This window comes from Poeciliopsis prolifica, unplaced genomic scaffold (assembly GCF_027474105.1).
Source record: "Poeciliopsis prolifica strain line A6 unplaced genomic scaffold, Auburn_PproV2 SCAFFOLD123, whole genome shotgun sequence".
NCBI classification, from domain to species: domain Eukaryota; kingdom Metazoa; phylum Chordata; class Actinopteri; order Cyprinodontiformes; family Poeciliidae; genus Poeciliopsis; species Poeciliopsis prolifica.
Genome location: NW_026562498.1, coordinates 535,001 through 547,500, shown reverse-complemented (window position 1 = coordinate 547,500; position 12,500 = coordinate 535,001). Strand labels below are relative to the sequence as shown.

The 12,500-nt window shown below is 49.8% G+C and overlaps 1 protein-coding gene across 1 annotated transcript in view; it reads left to right on the top strand.

The window, feature by feature from the left end:
• The window catches only part of LOC129354985 (protein SCAI-like), a 16,801-nt gene that overhangs the window by 970 nt on the left and 3,331 nt on the right, over positions 1-12,500 (top strand). The window contains 10 exon segments of the mRNA XM_055024552.1: positions 5,211-5,329; positions 6,848-6,943; positions 7,024-7,110; positions 7,649-7,747; positions 7,832-7,928; positions 8,002-8,100; positions 8,178-8,330; positions 8,749-8,850; positions 10,914-11,015; positions 11,140-11,218. Of these exon segments, the coding sequence (XP_054880527.1) occupies positions 5,223-5,329; positions 6,848-6,943; positions 7,024-7,110; positions 7,649-7,747; positions 7,832-7,928; positions 8,002-8,100; positions 8,178-8,330; positions 8,749-8,850; positions 10,914-11,015; positions 11,140-11,218 (1,021 nt within the window). The 5' untranslated portion in view covers positions 5,211-5,222.

The following is a 12,500-nucleotide window of genomic DNA, read 5'->3' as shown; positions in this document are numbered from 1 at the left end:
GGGATCTGTAGTTGGTTGTCGCTCCTGTAGCTGTCTGTGTCGCAGTGCATCTTCAGAAGTCTGGCTTTGCTAGCATTAGCATAGCTATGCTACATGGTTAGTATTCAGTATCAGTTACGACTCACTGTAAAATATGGAAACAGTTATTCATGATGGGAGGAACATTTTGTCCCAGGATGTTGGACAGTGAAGAGAAGATAGAGAAAAGGGGGTGTGGGTTGAAAGGTCAGTTCAAGGTCAGGTCTCGTCCTCCCAGTGGCACCGGGCTGGATGAGATTCATCCTGACATGTTGAGGGTTAGGGCTGCTGGGAGGACTGGGACAGCACCAGTGGACTGGGAGAACTGGAGGCCCGGTGGTTCCCCTCCAGAGCCTGATGTTCTGGTCTCGTTGGGTTGTCAGAAGCAAAGCTTGGGGGTTAATCCAATATTCAGATTCATCAAATTCTCTGTTTCTAAAGATGACATTTTTGAAAAATCTGGATTGTTTCCAGCAGTGAACTCCTTGGTTTCGCTGGTTGCTGGCAGCCGCCATCTTGTTTCCCAGCTTGTATTTATTTGGACTTGATTAAAATAAAAACTGGAGAAAAATTTCTGTCAAAAATCGATTATAATCAGATTTTTAAAATTTTTTCCCAAAATATCTTAGGTTTTATTTTCTAGACCAGAGCGTAAAGTCAGGTCTAGTTTGGTTCTTTATTATATTAAATATTTAATAGTTTTCCAATATAGTACAAACTGGAATAAAATTATTAAAATAATTTACTTTAGATTTATTGTCAAACACAATCAGAAACTAAACACAAGAATTGAAGATTATTAAGCTTTTGGAATAAAATGATAAATATAACAAATAAAGTTCATAAATTATTCGTGACACTCGTCCCACTGGGACCAGAGCGTCCCCCAACTGGGACCAGAGTGTTTCCCCAACTGGGACCAGAGCGTCCCCCCCAACTGGGACCAGAGCGTCCCCCCCAACTGGGACCAGAGCATCCCCCCCAACTGGGACCAGAGCATCCCCCCAAATGGGACCAGAGCGTCCCCTCCAACTGGGACCAGAGCGTCCCCTCCAACTGGGACCAGAGCATCCCCCCCAACTGGGACCAGAGCGTCCCCCCCAACTGGGACCAGAGCATCCCCCCAAACTGGGACCAGAGCGTCCCCCCCAACTGGGACCAGAGCGTTTCCCCAACTGGGACCAGAGCGTTTCCCCAACTGGGACCAGAGCGTCTCCCCAACTGGGACCAGAGCGTCCCCCCCAACTGGGACCAGAGCGTCCCCCCCAACTGGGACCAGAGCGTCCCCCCCAACTGGGACCAGAGCGTCCCCCCCAACTGGGACCAGAGCGTTTCCCCAACTGGGACCAGAGCGTTTCCCCAACTGGGACCAGAGAGTCCCCCCCAACTGGGACCAGAGCGTCCCCCCCAACTGGGACCAGAGCGTCCCCCCCAACTGGGACCAGAGCGTCCCCCCCAACTGGGACCAGAGCGTTTCCCCAACTGGGACCAGAGCGTCCCCCCAACTGGGACCAGAGCGTCCCCCCAACTGGGACCAGAGCGTTCCCCCAACTGGGACCAGAGCGTCCCCCCAACTGGGACCAGAGCGTCCCCCCAACTGGGACCAGAGCGTTCCCCCAACTGGGACCAGAGCGTCCCCTCCAACTGGGACCAGAGCGTCCCCCCCAACTGGGACCAGAGCGTCCCCCCCAACTGGGACCAGAGCGTCCCCCCCAACTGGGACCAGAGCGTTTCCCCAACTGGGACCAGAGCGTCCCCCCAACTGGGACCAGAGCGTCCCCCAACTGGGACCAGAGCGTTCCCCCAACTGGGACCAGAGCGTCCCCCCAACTGGGACCAGAGCGTCCCCCCAACTGGGACCAGAGCGTTCCCCCAACTGGGACCAGAGCGTCCCCCCAACTGGGACCAGAGCGTCCCCCCAACTGGGACCAGAGCGTCCCCCCAACTGGGACCAGAGCGTTTCCCCAACTGAGACCAGAGCGTTCCCCCCAACTGGGACCAGAGCGTTCCCCCAACTGGGACCAGAGCGTCCCCTCCAACTGGGACCAGAGCGTCCCCCCAACTGGGACCAGAGCGTTCCCCCCAACTGGGACCAGAGCGTTCACCCAACTGGGACCAGAGCGTTCCCCCAACTGGGACCAGAGCGTCCCCTCCAACTGGGACCAGAGCGTCCCCCCCAACTGGGACCAGAGCGTCCCCTCAACTGGGACCAGAGCGTCCCCTCAACTGGGACCAGAGCGTCCCCTCAACTGGGACCAGAGCGTTTCCCCAACTGGGACCAGAGCGTCCCCCCCAACTGGGACCAGAGCGTCCCCCCAACTGGGACCAGAGCGTCCCCTCCAACTGGGACCAGAGCGTCCCCCCAACTGGGACCAGAGCGTTCCCCCCAACTGGGACCAGAGCGTTCCCCCAACTGGGACCAGAGCGTTCCCCCCAACTGGGACCAGAGCGTTCCCCCAACTGGGACCAGAGCGTCCCCTCCAACTGGGACCAGAGCGTCCCCTCCAACTGGGACCAGAGCGTCCCCCCAACTGGGACCAGAGCGTCCCCCCAACTGGGACCAGAGCGTTCCCCCAACTGGGACCAGAGCGTTCCCCCCAACTGGGACCAGAGCGTCCCCTCCAACTGGGACCAGAGCGTTCCCCCCAACTGGGACCAGAGCGTTCCCCCCAACTGGGACCAGAGCGTCCCCCCCAACTGGGACCAGAGCGTCCCCTCCAACTGGGACCAGAACGTCCCCCCAACTGGGACCAGAGCGTTCCCCAACTGGGACCAGAGCGTCCCCCCCAACTGGGACCAGAGCGTTCCCCCCCAACTGGGACCAGAGCGTTCCCCCAACTGGGACCAGAGCGTCCCCTCCAACTGGGACCAGAGCGTTCCCCCCAACTGGGACCAGAGCGTTCCCCCCAACTGGGACCAGAGCGTTCCCCCCAACTGGGACCAGAGCGTCCCCCCCAACTGGGACCAGAGCGTCCCCCCAACTGGGACCAGAGCGTTCCCCCAACTGGGACCAGAGCGTTCCCCCCAACTGGGACCAGAGCGTTCCCCCAACTGGGACCAGAGCGTCCCCTCCAACTGGGACCAGAGCGTCCCCCCAACTGGGACCAGAGCGTCCCCCCAACTGGGACCAGAGCGTTCCCCCAACTGGGACCAGAGCGTTCCCCCCAACTGGGACCAGAGCGTCCCCTCCAACTGGGACCAGAGCGTTCCCCCCAACTGGGACCAGAGCGTTCCCCCCAACTGGGACCAGAGCGTCCCCCCCAACTGGGACCAGAGCGTCCCCTCCAACTGGGACCAGAACGTCCCCCCAACTGGGACCAGAGCGTTCCCCCCAACTGGGACCAGAGCGTTCCCCCAACTGGGACCAGAGCGTTCCCCCAACTGTGACCAGAGCGTTTCCCCAACTGAGACCAGAGCGTCCCCCCCAACTGGGACCAGAGCGTTTCCCCAACTGGGACCAGAGCGTCCCCTCCAACTGGGACCAGAGCGTTCCCCCAACTGGGACCAGAGCGTCCCCTCCAACTGGGACCAGAGCGTCCCCTCCAACTGGGACCAGAGCGTTCCCCCCAACTGGGACCAGAGCGTTCCCCCCAACTGGGACCAGAGCGTTCCCCCCAACTGGGACCAGAGCGTCCCCCCCAACTGGGACCAGAGCGTCCCCCCAACTGGGACCAGAGCGTTCCCCCAACTGGGACCAGAGCGTTCCCCCCAACTGGGACCAGAGCGTTCCCCCAACTGGGACCAGAGCGTCCCCTCCAACTGGGACCAGAGCGTCCCCCCAACTGGGACCAGAGCGTCCCCCCAACTGGGACCAGAGCGTTCCCCCAACTGGGACCAGAGCGTTCCCCCCAACTGGGACCAGAGCGTCCCCTCCAACTGGGACCAGAGCGTTCCCCCCAACTGGGACCAGAGCGTTCCCCCCAACTGGGACCAGAGCGTCCCCCCCAACTGGGACCAGAGCGTCCCCTCCAACTGGGACCAGAACGTCCCCCCAACTGGGACCAGAGCGTTCCCCCCAACTGGGACCAGAGCGTTCCCCCAACTGGACCAGAGCGTTCCCCCAACTGTGACCAGAGCGTTTCCCCAACTGAGACCAGAGCGTCCCCCCCAACTGGGACCAGAGCGTTTCCCCAACTGGGACCAGAGCGTCCCCTCCAACTGGGACCAGAGCGTTCCCCCAACTGGGACCAGAGCGTCCCCTCCAACTGGGACCAGAGCGTTCCCCCCAACTGGGACCAGAGCGTCCCCCCCAACTGGGACCAGAGCGTTCCCCCAACTGAGACCAGAGCGTCCCCCCCAACTGGGACCAGAGCGTTTCCCCAACTGGGACCAGAGCGTTTCCCCAACTGGGACCAGAGCGTCCCCCCCAACTGGGACCAGAGCGTCCCCTCCAACTGGGACCAGAGCGTTCCCCCAACTGGGACCAGAGCGTCCCCTCCAACTGGGACCAGAGCGTTCCCCCAACTGGGACCAGAGCGTTTCCCCAACTGAGACCAGAGCATCCCCCCCAACTGGGACCAGAGCGTTCCCCCAACTGGGACCAGAACGTCCCCCCAACTGGGACCGAGCGTCCCCCCCAACTGGGACCAGAGCGTCCCCTCAACTGGGACCAGAGCGTCCCCACAACTGAATCAGTTCCAGATGGATCTGTTAATGACTGCTGGTTCTGGTTCTGGTTCCGGTTCTGCTGATCCAGTGTCTTTGGACCGACATCAGAACCGTTTTAAAGTTCTGGTCCAGTCAGTCGCCATGGCAACAGGAGCTCATCATGGCCGCCGCCCGTCTGGCTTGATTGGAGGGAATCTGGGTCGGCCTAAAAACGGTCGCCACGTGATTTAACTAGGACACCTGGAGAGCCGGCGGCAGGTTAACGTCTGACCTGCTTCTGCTGATTGAATCATGGAGTTTCTATCTGGTTAGAAACTTTTTGTGTTGCTTGGACAAAGTTTTCATTTTGGGATCAATAAAGTGATATTGAAAGGTTTTAGCAGATGATATTCTTCAATGCTCCTTTATTTAATATTCAGGATAAATTACCCTCTAGTTAATAATACATTACATTTTTGTGAAATAAAGTCAGGATGTAAAACATCATTGAGGTGAATTAACATCAGATATTGACTCTTGATTTTGATCCATCTTGTTTCCATTCATTCCTGTTTATAATATTTCTGCTTCCTGTTGGTTCTCAGGTGTGAAACGTCATGACTGGAGCTGAGACTGAGGATGATATTCCTCTAGGAGAGCGGAAAACCGTCACCGACTTCTGCTACCTGCTGGATAAATCCAAGCAGCTGTTCAATGGGCTCAGGTACGTCCAGCATCCCGGCTCCTGATTGGCTCCTCCAGGAATCCTGGAGGAGCCAATCGTGTCTTCACCACATCAGGGAGGTTTTGATTTAATCATCCCAGTGAAACTCCTGAATGAGAAGCTTCTGATTCTAGTGTGAGAAGAAATTAGGGATTAGCCAGCAGGCTGTGCGCCGAAATCACAGCTGATCTCACGGAAACGCGGCGGAGGGCCGGGCCAGGCAGCGCGGCGGGGCGGGGCGAGGCAGGGCGGGGCGAGGCGGGGCGGGGCGGGGCGAGGCGGGGCGGGGCGGGACAAGGCGAGGCGGGGCGGGGCGGGGCGAGGCGGGCGGGGTGAGGCGGGGCGGGTGAGGCGGGGCGGGGCGGGGTGAGGCGGGGCGGGGCGGGGTGAGGCGGGGCGGGGGAGGCGGGCGGGGTGAGGCGGGGCGGGGTGAGGCGGGGCGGGGCGAGGCGGGCGGGGTGAGGCGGGGCGGGGCGTCCTTCTTCTCCAGGATCTGACAGCCGGCCAGCGGGGCGCCAAGCCGACCCATTCACTCAGAACCACAGGGAGCTGCTTCACCTTGAAGTGACAATAAAAAGTGAAAACATAATAATAATAAAACCAATAATCCAAGCAACATTCAGTTTTACACAGTTGGTTTGAAAAGACGATGTTTTAGTTTAGTCATTTTAATAAAACAATAATGTGATCAAATAAGTCAGCGTTGGTTCATATGAAGGTTTTTATCAGCAGGATTATTAATTATTCCCATCACAAAGACACATCCTGAAAACAAGAAATACATGAAAATCTGAGCTATAAACCAGATTCATAATTAGTTTTTATTCACCTGGGAAGTAAAAACTCTAAAATCTGGTTTTATTACTGAAGGTGAACTGTTAATGAGGATTAGCAGGTCAAAGGTCAGGACATTGAAAGAAGAGACACTGGAGTCCCTCTGGGCTTTGGGTCAAACTGGGTCACCAACGGAACCGCCAACCCACAACTTGGGAATCAGTGGCCTAGTTAAAGTCCAGATCTCAGCCTCCAGGGAGCTGAGCAAAAACGTTGATGAGCTGCAGTGGAAAGTGGAGTAGGATTCCTCCGGAGTGGAGAGACGCTGCGACGCTCCGATCCAAATCCCGGCAGCTTGACGTCGTCTCCTCCAAGTTCCTTCAGGCAGAGAGGGAACAGAGATCCAAAAGAACCGCCTGAGGACGCTGCAGCATTCCCTACAGCGTTCCCTAAATCATTCCCTACAGCATCAGGGCGTCCTCACCGACGCCCTGATTGTTGGCAACACTGTTCCCTACAGCATCGTTCCCCACACTGTTCCCTACAGCATCGTTCCCCACACTGTTCCCTACAGCATCGTTCCCCACACTGTTCCCTACAGCATCGTTCCCCACACTGTTCCCTACAGCATCGTTCCCCACACTGTTCCCTACAGCATCGTTCCCCACACTGTTCCCTCCTGCGTTCCCCACACTGCCTCATGTGGTTTCACGTTGTCGCTCCTCCTCTTCCTCCCGGCTGCAGAGACCTTCCTCAGTACGGACACAAGCAGTGGCAGTCGTACTTCGGCCGGACCTTCGACGTCTACACCAAGCTGTGGAAGTTCCAGCAGCAGCACAGGTGAGTCCCGCCTCACCTGCTGAGGTTCAGGGAACCCGTGCAGCCTCTCCCTCAGATGACGGGTTTGTTTCTGTCGACAGGCAGGTTCTGGATACGAGGTACGGCTTGAAGAGATGGCAGATCGGAGAGGTCGCCTCCAAGATCGGGCAGCTCTACTACCACTACTAGTGAGTCTGCAAACGCCTCGATTCGGTCGGAAACGGGTCGGGAGAATCCAGGAGTTCCTCAGGGCTCCGTGGTCTGACCCCTGTACTTCCAGTTGCTCCAGTGTAACCAGTAGAAGTAAACTGGACGTGTTTATGAACCCAGTGTTGTGTTTTACAGTAAAATACATTTTCTGCTTCAAGAGCTAAACGATTAAAGATGCAGATTAACATAAAAACTAACTGGTCAGAAACCAGCAGAGCACTGCTAGCTACAAAGCTAGCTACGCTAACGCGAAAGCAGTACATCAACACAGCATTTAGAGGAAGCTAATGCTAAAACGTTAACTTTAGCTGCCCTGGAACAACTCCAACCCTCATTCCACATTTAATTTCTACAGCATTTCATGTTCAAGTACATCAGCAGGTTAAATTAAACTAGGGGAAGCTAAGTGTGCTAAATGACTTCAAAGTTAGCAAGGCGCTAAATGGAGAATTAGCCTAGCTGTTAGCGCATTAGCGGCTCAGATGCAGATGGAACGTGTTGATGTTTGTCCTGCAGCCTCCGGACCTCAGAGACCAGCTACCTGAACGAAGCCTTCTCCTTCTACTCGGCCATCCGCCAGCGCTCCTACTACTACCAGGTCAACAAGGAGGACAGGTCAGGCCCGGTGCAGCCCGGCCCAGCCCGGTCCGGTCCGCGGCGCCGTCTGCTGTCGCTCTGATGGTCTGTCGTCTTTAACAGGCCTGAACTGGTGGTGAAGAAGCTCCGCTACTACGCTCGCTACATCGTCGTCTGTTTACTGCTCAACAAGATGGACCTAGTTAAAGTTCTGGTGAAGGTCCGGATGCTGTCAGGGTGCGACCCGCTCTGTGGTTCCGGTCCGAGGTTTTCTAACTTTGGTCCGTCTGCAGGAGTTATCGGAGGAGATCGAAGACTACACCCAGCGCTTCAACACGGAGGACCAGCTGGAGTGGAACCTGGTTCTGCAGGAAGTGGCAGCTTTCATCGAGGTAACCTCTGACCCCAGGTGACCTCTGACCGTGGCAGGCTCGGTCGGGTTTACCCCGTGTTCTGTTTGTGTGAACAGGCCGACCCGGCCGTGGTTCTGAACGACAACAACTCGGTGTTGGTGACCAGCAACCGGCTGCAGGACGGCAGCGTTCCCCCGCTGGAGCAGGGCATGGTGGTCGGCCAGCTGGTCCTCGCCGACGCCCTGATCGTTGGCAACTGCAACAACCAGGTTCTGACCCGCTGACCTCTGGGCCCAGACCCACCTGGGACTCGGTTCCTTTGGCAGCTGGTTAGCTGCTGGGATCTGAGTCGTTTCACACGACGACGGGAACAAAACTGGAAACAAGTTTGGTTTTCATCAGAAAAACAAACAGTTTCCTCCACAATTTGAACATGAAGATTGATCAGAAATGATCAGAAGTGATCAGAAATGATCAGAAGTGATCATAAGTGATCAGAAGTGATCAGAAATGATTAGAAGTGATCAGAAATGATTAGAAGTGATCAGAAATGATCAGAAATGATGAGAAGTGATCAGAAATGATCAGAAGTGATCCATTAAACTCCACATGACGGAGCAAAGATCCCTCATGTTCAGAGAGTTAAAAGGATCCAGTCTGTGCTGCTAATGCTGCTGCTTCCTGCAGGTGAAGTTCAGTGAGTTGACCGTCGACATGTTCCGGATGCTGCAGGCTCTGGAGAGGGAACCCGTCAACCTGGCAACGCAGACGGCCAAACAGGCAACGCTGGTGGGTTTCTGGCTCAACGCGTTTCAAACAGGTTCAGCGAAGAAACAAAATGTTCATCGATTCTAACTCAAAAGGTGGGAATGGATGACCTTTGACCTTTACAGGTGAACCTGACCTAAAGCAGGCTCTGAGGTGAACTGCTTCCTGGTTTTAGTCGGTGAAAAGCTGCAGCCGCCTGATTGGTTCTTCTTTCACATTGAAATATTGATGAATCTGATTGCAAACTGAAGTGTTTCCATGGCAACATCAAGGCTTCACTGAACTGGTTGGTCTTTATGACATCATCATCCAGCTGATGTCATGTTATCTTCATGACATCAGCTGGTCAATGTGTCATAATTAGATTAGTGAGAACCGAGCCCTGAGGAACTCCACACGGAGTTTTTTCTCTGGAGAGCAACTAACAGAATATTTCTGATCGATAATCCTGGTACAAGGTTTACCAGGATTATTGCCATCATCAGATTTTCTGATTGTGAAGATCAATAATTCAAATCCAGATAAAAACCAATCAGTTCACAGAAGGAGATCAGAGATGATCAGTTCTGAATCAAAGCTCCTGGGTTCCATGTAGGACGGTTCTGGAATTCCACCTGAACCATGATGATAATAATAATGATAATACTAATGATGATAATGATGATGATAACAATAATAATGATAATACTTATGATGATAATGATGGTGATAACAATAATAATGATAATACTTATGATGATAATAATGATAATACTAATGATGATAATGATGATGATAACAATAATAATGATAATACTTATGATGATAATGATGTTGATAACAATAATAATGATAATACTTATGATGATAATGATGGTGATAATAATGATAATACTAATGATGATAATAATGATAATACTAATGATGATAATGATGATGATAACAATAATAATGATAATACTTATGATGATAATGATGATAACAATAATAATGATAATACTTATGATGATAATGATGGTGATAACAATGATAATACTAATGATGATAACGATGATGATAATAATGATAATACTAATGATGATGATGATAATAATGATAATACTAATGATGGTAACGATGATGATAATAATGATAATACTAATGATAATAATGATAATACTAATGATGATAATGATGATAACAATAATAATACTAATGATGATAATGATGATAACAATAATAATGATAATACTTATGATGATAATGATGGTGATAATGATAATACTAATGATGATAACGATGATGATAATAATGATAATACTAATGATAATGATGATGATAATAATGATAATACTAATGATGATGATGATGATAACAATAATAATGATAATACTTATGATGATAATGATGGTGATAACAATAATAATGATAATACTTATGATGCTTATGATGATAATGATGGTGATAACAATGATAATACTAATGATGATAACGATGATGATAATAATGATAATACTAATGATGATAATGATGATGATAATAATGATAATACTAATGATGATGATGATGATAACAATAATAATACTAATGATGATAATGATGATAACAATAATAATGATAATACTTATGATGATAATGATGGTGATAACAATAATAATGATAATACTTATGATGATAATGATGGTGATAACAATGATAATACTAATGATGATAACGACGATGATAATAATGATAATACTAATGATGATAACGATGATAATAATAATGATAATACTAATGATGATAACGATGATGATAATAATGATAATACTAATGATGATAATATTGATAACAATAATAATGATAATACTAATGATGACAACGATGATGATAATAATGATAATACTAATGATGATAATAATGATGATAACAATAATAATGATAATATTAATGATGATAATGATGATGATAATGATAATACTAATGATGATAATGATGGTAATAATGATAATACTAATGATGATAACGATGATGATAATAATGATAATACTAATGATGATAATAATGATGATAACAATAATAATGATAATATTAATGATGATAATGATAATACTAATGATGATAACGATGGTGATGTTTTCCTCCAGGAGCCCAGTGAGAAACCAGCCAAGAGAGAAAACCCCCATAAGTACCTGCTGTACAAGCCGACCTTCAGCCAGCTCTACACATTCCTGTCGGCTTCCTTCAAGGTCAGCCTGGAAACCTTGACCAACCTGAGCAGCTTCATGTTCTGAGTCAGATGAGGTCAGGTTTCCTGCCTCTTCTCCTGCTTCAGATCATCTCCAGTGTTTCTGTTGTGTGTGCTTTTTGCAGGAGCTTCCTGCCAACAGCGTCCTGCTGGTGTATTTATCAGCTACTGGCGTTTTCCCAGCAACACATCTAGACTACGAAGGTAAAACCTGCAGCACATTGTTTCCTCCTCACTCCTTCCACAACCTGAACACTTAAAACATGAAATATTATTTATTCACAGTGGATACAAAAACCATCCACAGGTTAAACTAATCATAAACTGATCAATAATCCTGGATTATTCAGATGGAAACAAACCAATCTTCAGTGTGGAAGTCGGAGCGTAAATACAGAACAGGGAGGAAGGGAAGACTTGTCCTCAAACCTGGACGTCTGTGAGGACGTCTGCAGGTCAGGAGGCTGAAGACGAATCGGATGAGATTATCAGATGAGATTATCAGATGGGATTATCAGATGGGATTAATGCTGCATCAGGGTGTTTCCTTACAGATTAGTTTGCCCTCAGGTGAATTTTACAGGTTCAAATTACAGGGCAGGTGTTGAGATGTGACTTTTCATAATCAAACCTTATATGTATTGATTATGTATGGAGCTAAATTATGGCCTTAAATGTTGTGCAACACAATCGTTCTTAAACCAAGACATAATATCTAAAGTTGAGCCAGCAGTTAATTACACTTAAGATTAATCTGCAGTGAACAGATTCATTATAACACAGATTAAGATTTAGAAAACATTTCATCTGAACTCCATAAATAATAGTTTTTGGTCTTTTTCTGGGTCAGAACCATTTTGAATGTGTCCTTGGTGCAAATGACAAGTTTTGAGGTAAAACAAACCTGGTGGCTCATGTTTCGTGTTTTTCTGATGTTGGTCATATTTTAGTTATGGTGTGTCTGTAATGTGTGAATTTAAATAATTAATGATATGGGTTTTAATGCAATTCAAATTTTAATGTAAATAGTTAAAGTTTTGTATTTTTGTCTGTCTACAAACTTTGTATTGTGTTTCTGGTTCGCCCAGAAATGTGACGCTCGAGCGTCATTCGCTAACCTCTGCTAACGTCTGCTAATATCTGCTAACAATCCACTAACATCCGCTAATATCAACTAACATCCGCTAATGTCTCCTAACATCTGCTAACAATCCACTAACATCCGCTAATATCCGCTAACGTCCGCTAATATCAGCTAACATCCGCTAATGTCTCCTAACGTCTGCTGACAATCCACTAACATCCGCTAATGTCCGCTAACGTCCGCTAATATCTGCTAACGTCTGCTAACAATCCACTAACATCCACTAAATCCGCTAATATCCGCTAACGTCCGCTAATATCAGCTAACATCCGCTAATGTCTCCTAACGTCTGCTAACAATCCACTAACATCCACTAACATCCGCTAATGTCCGCTAACGTCC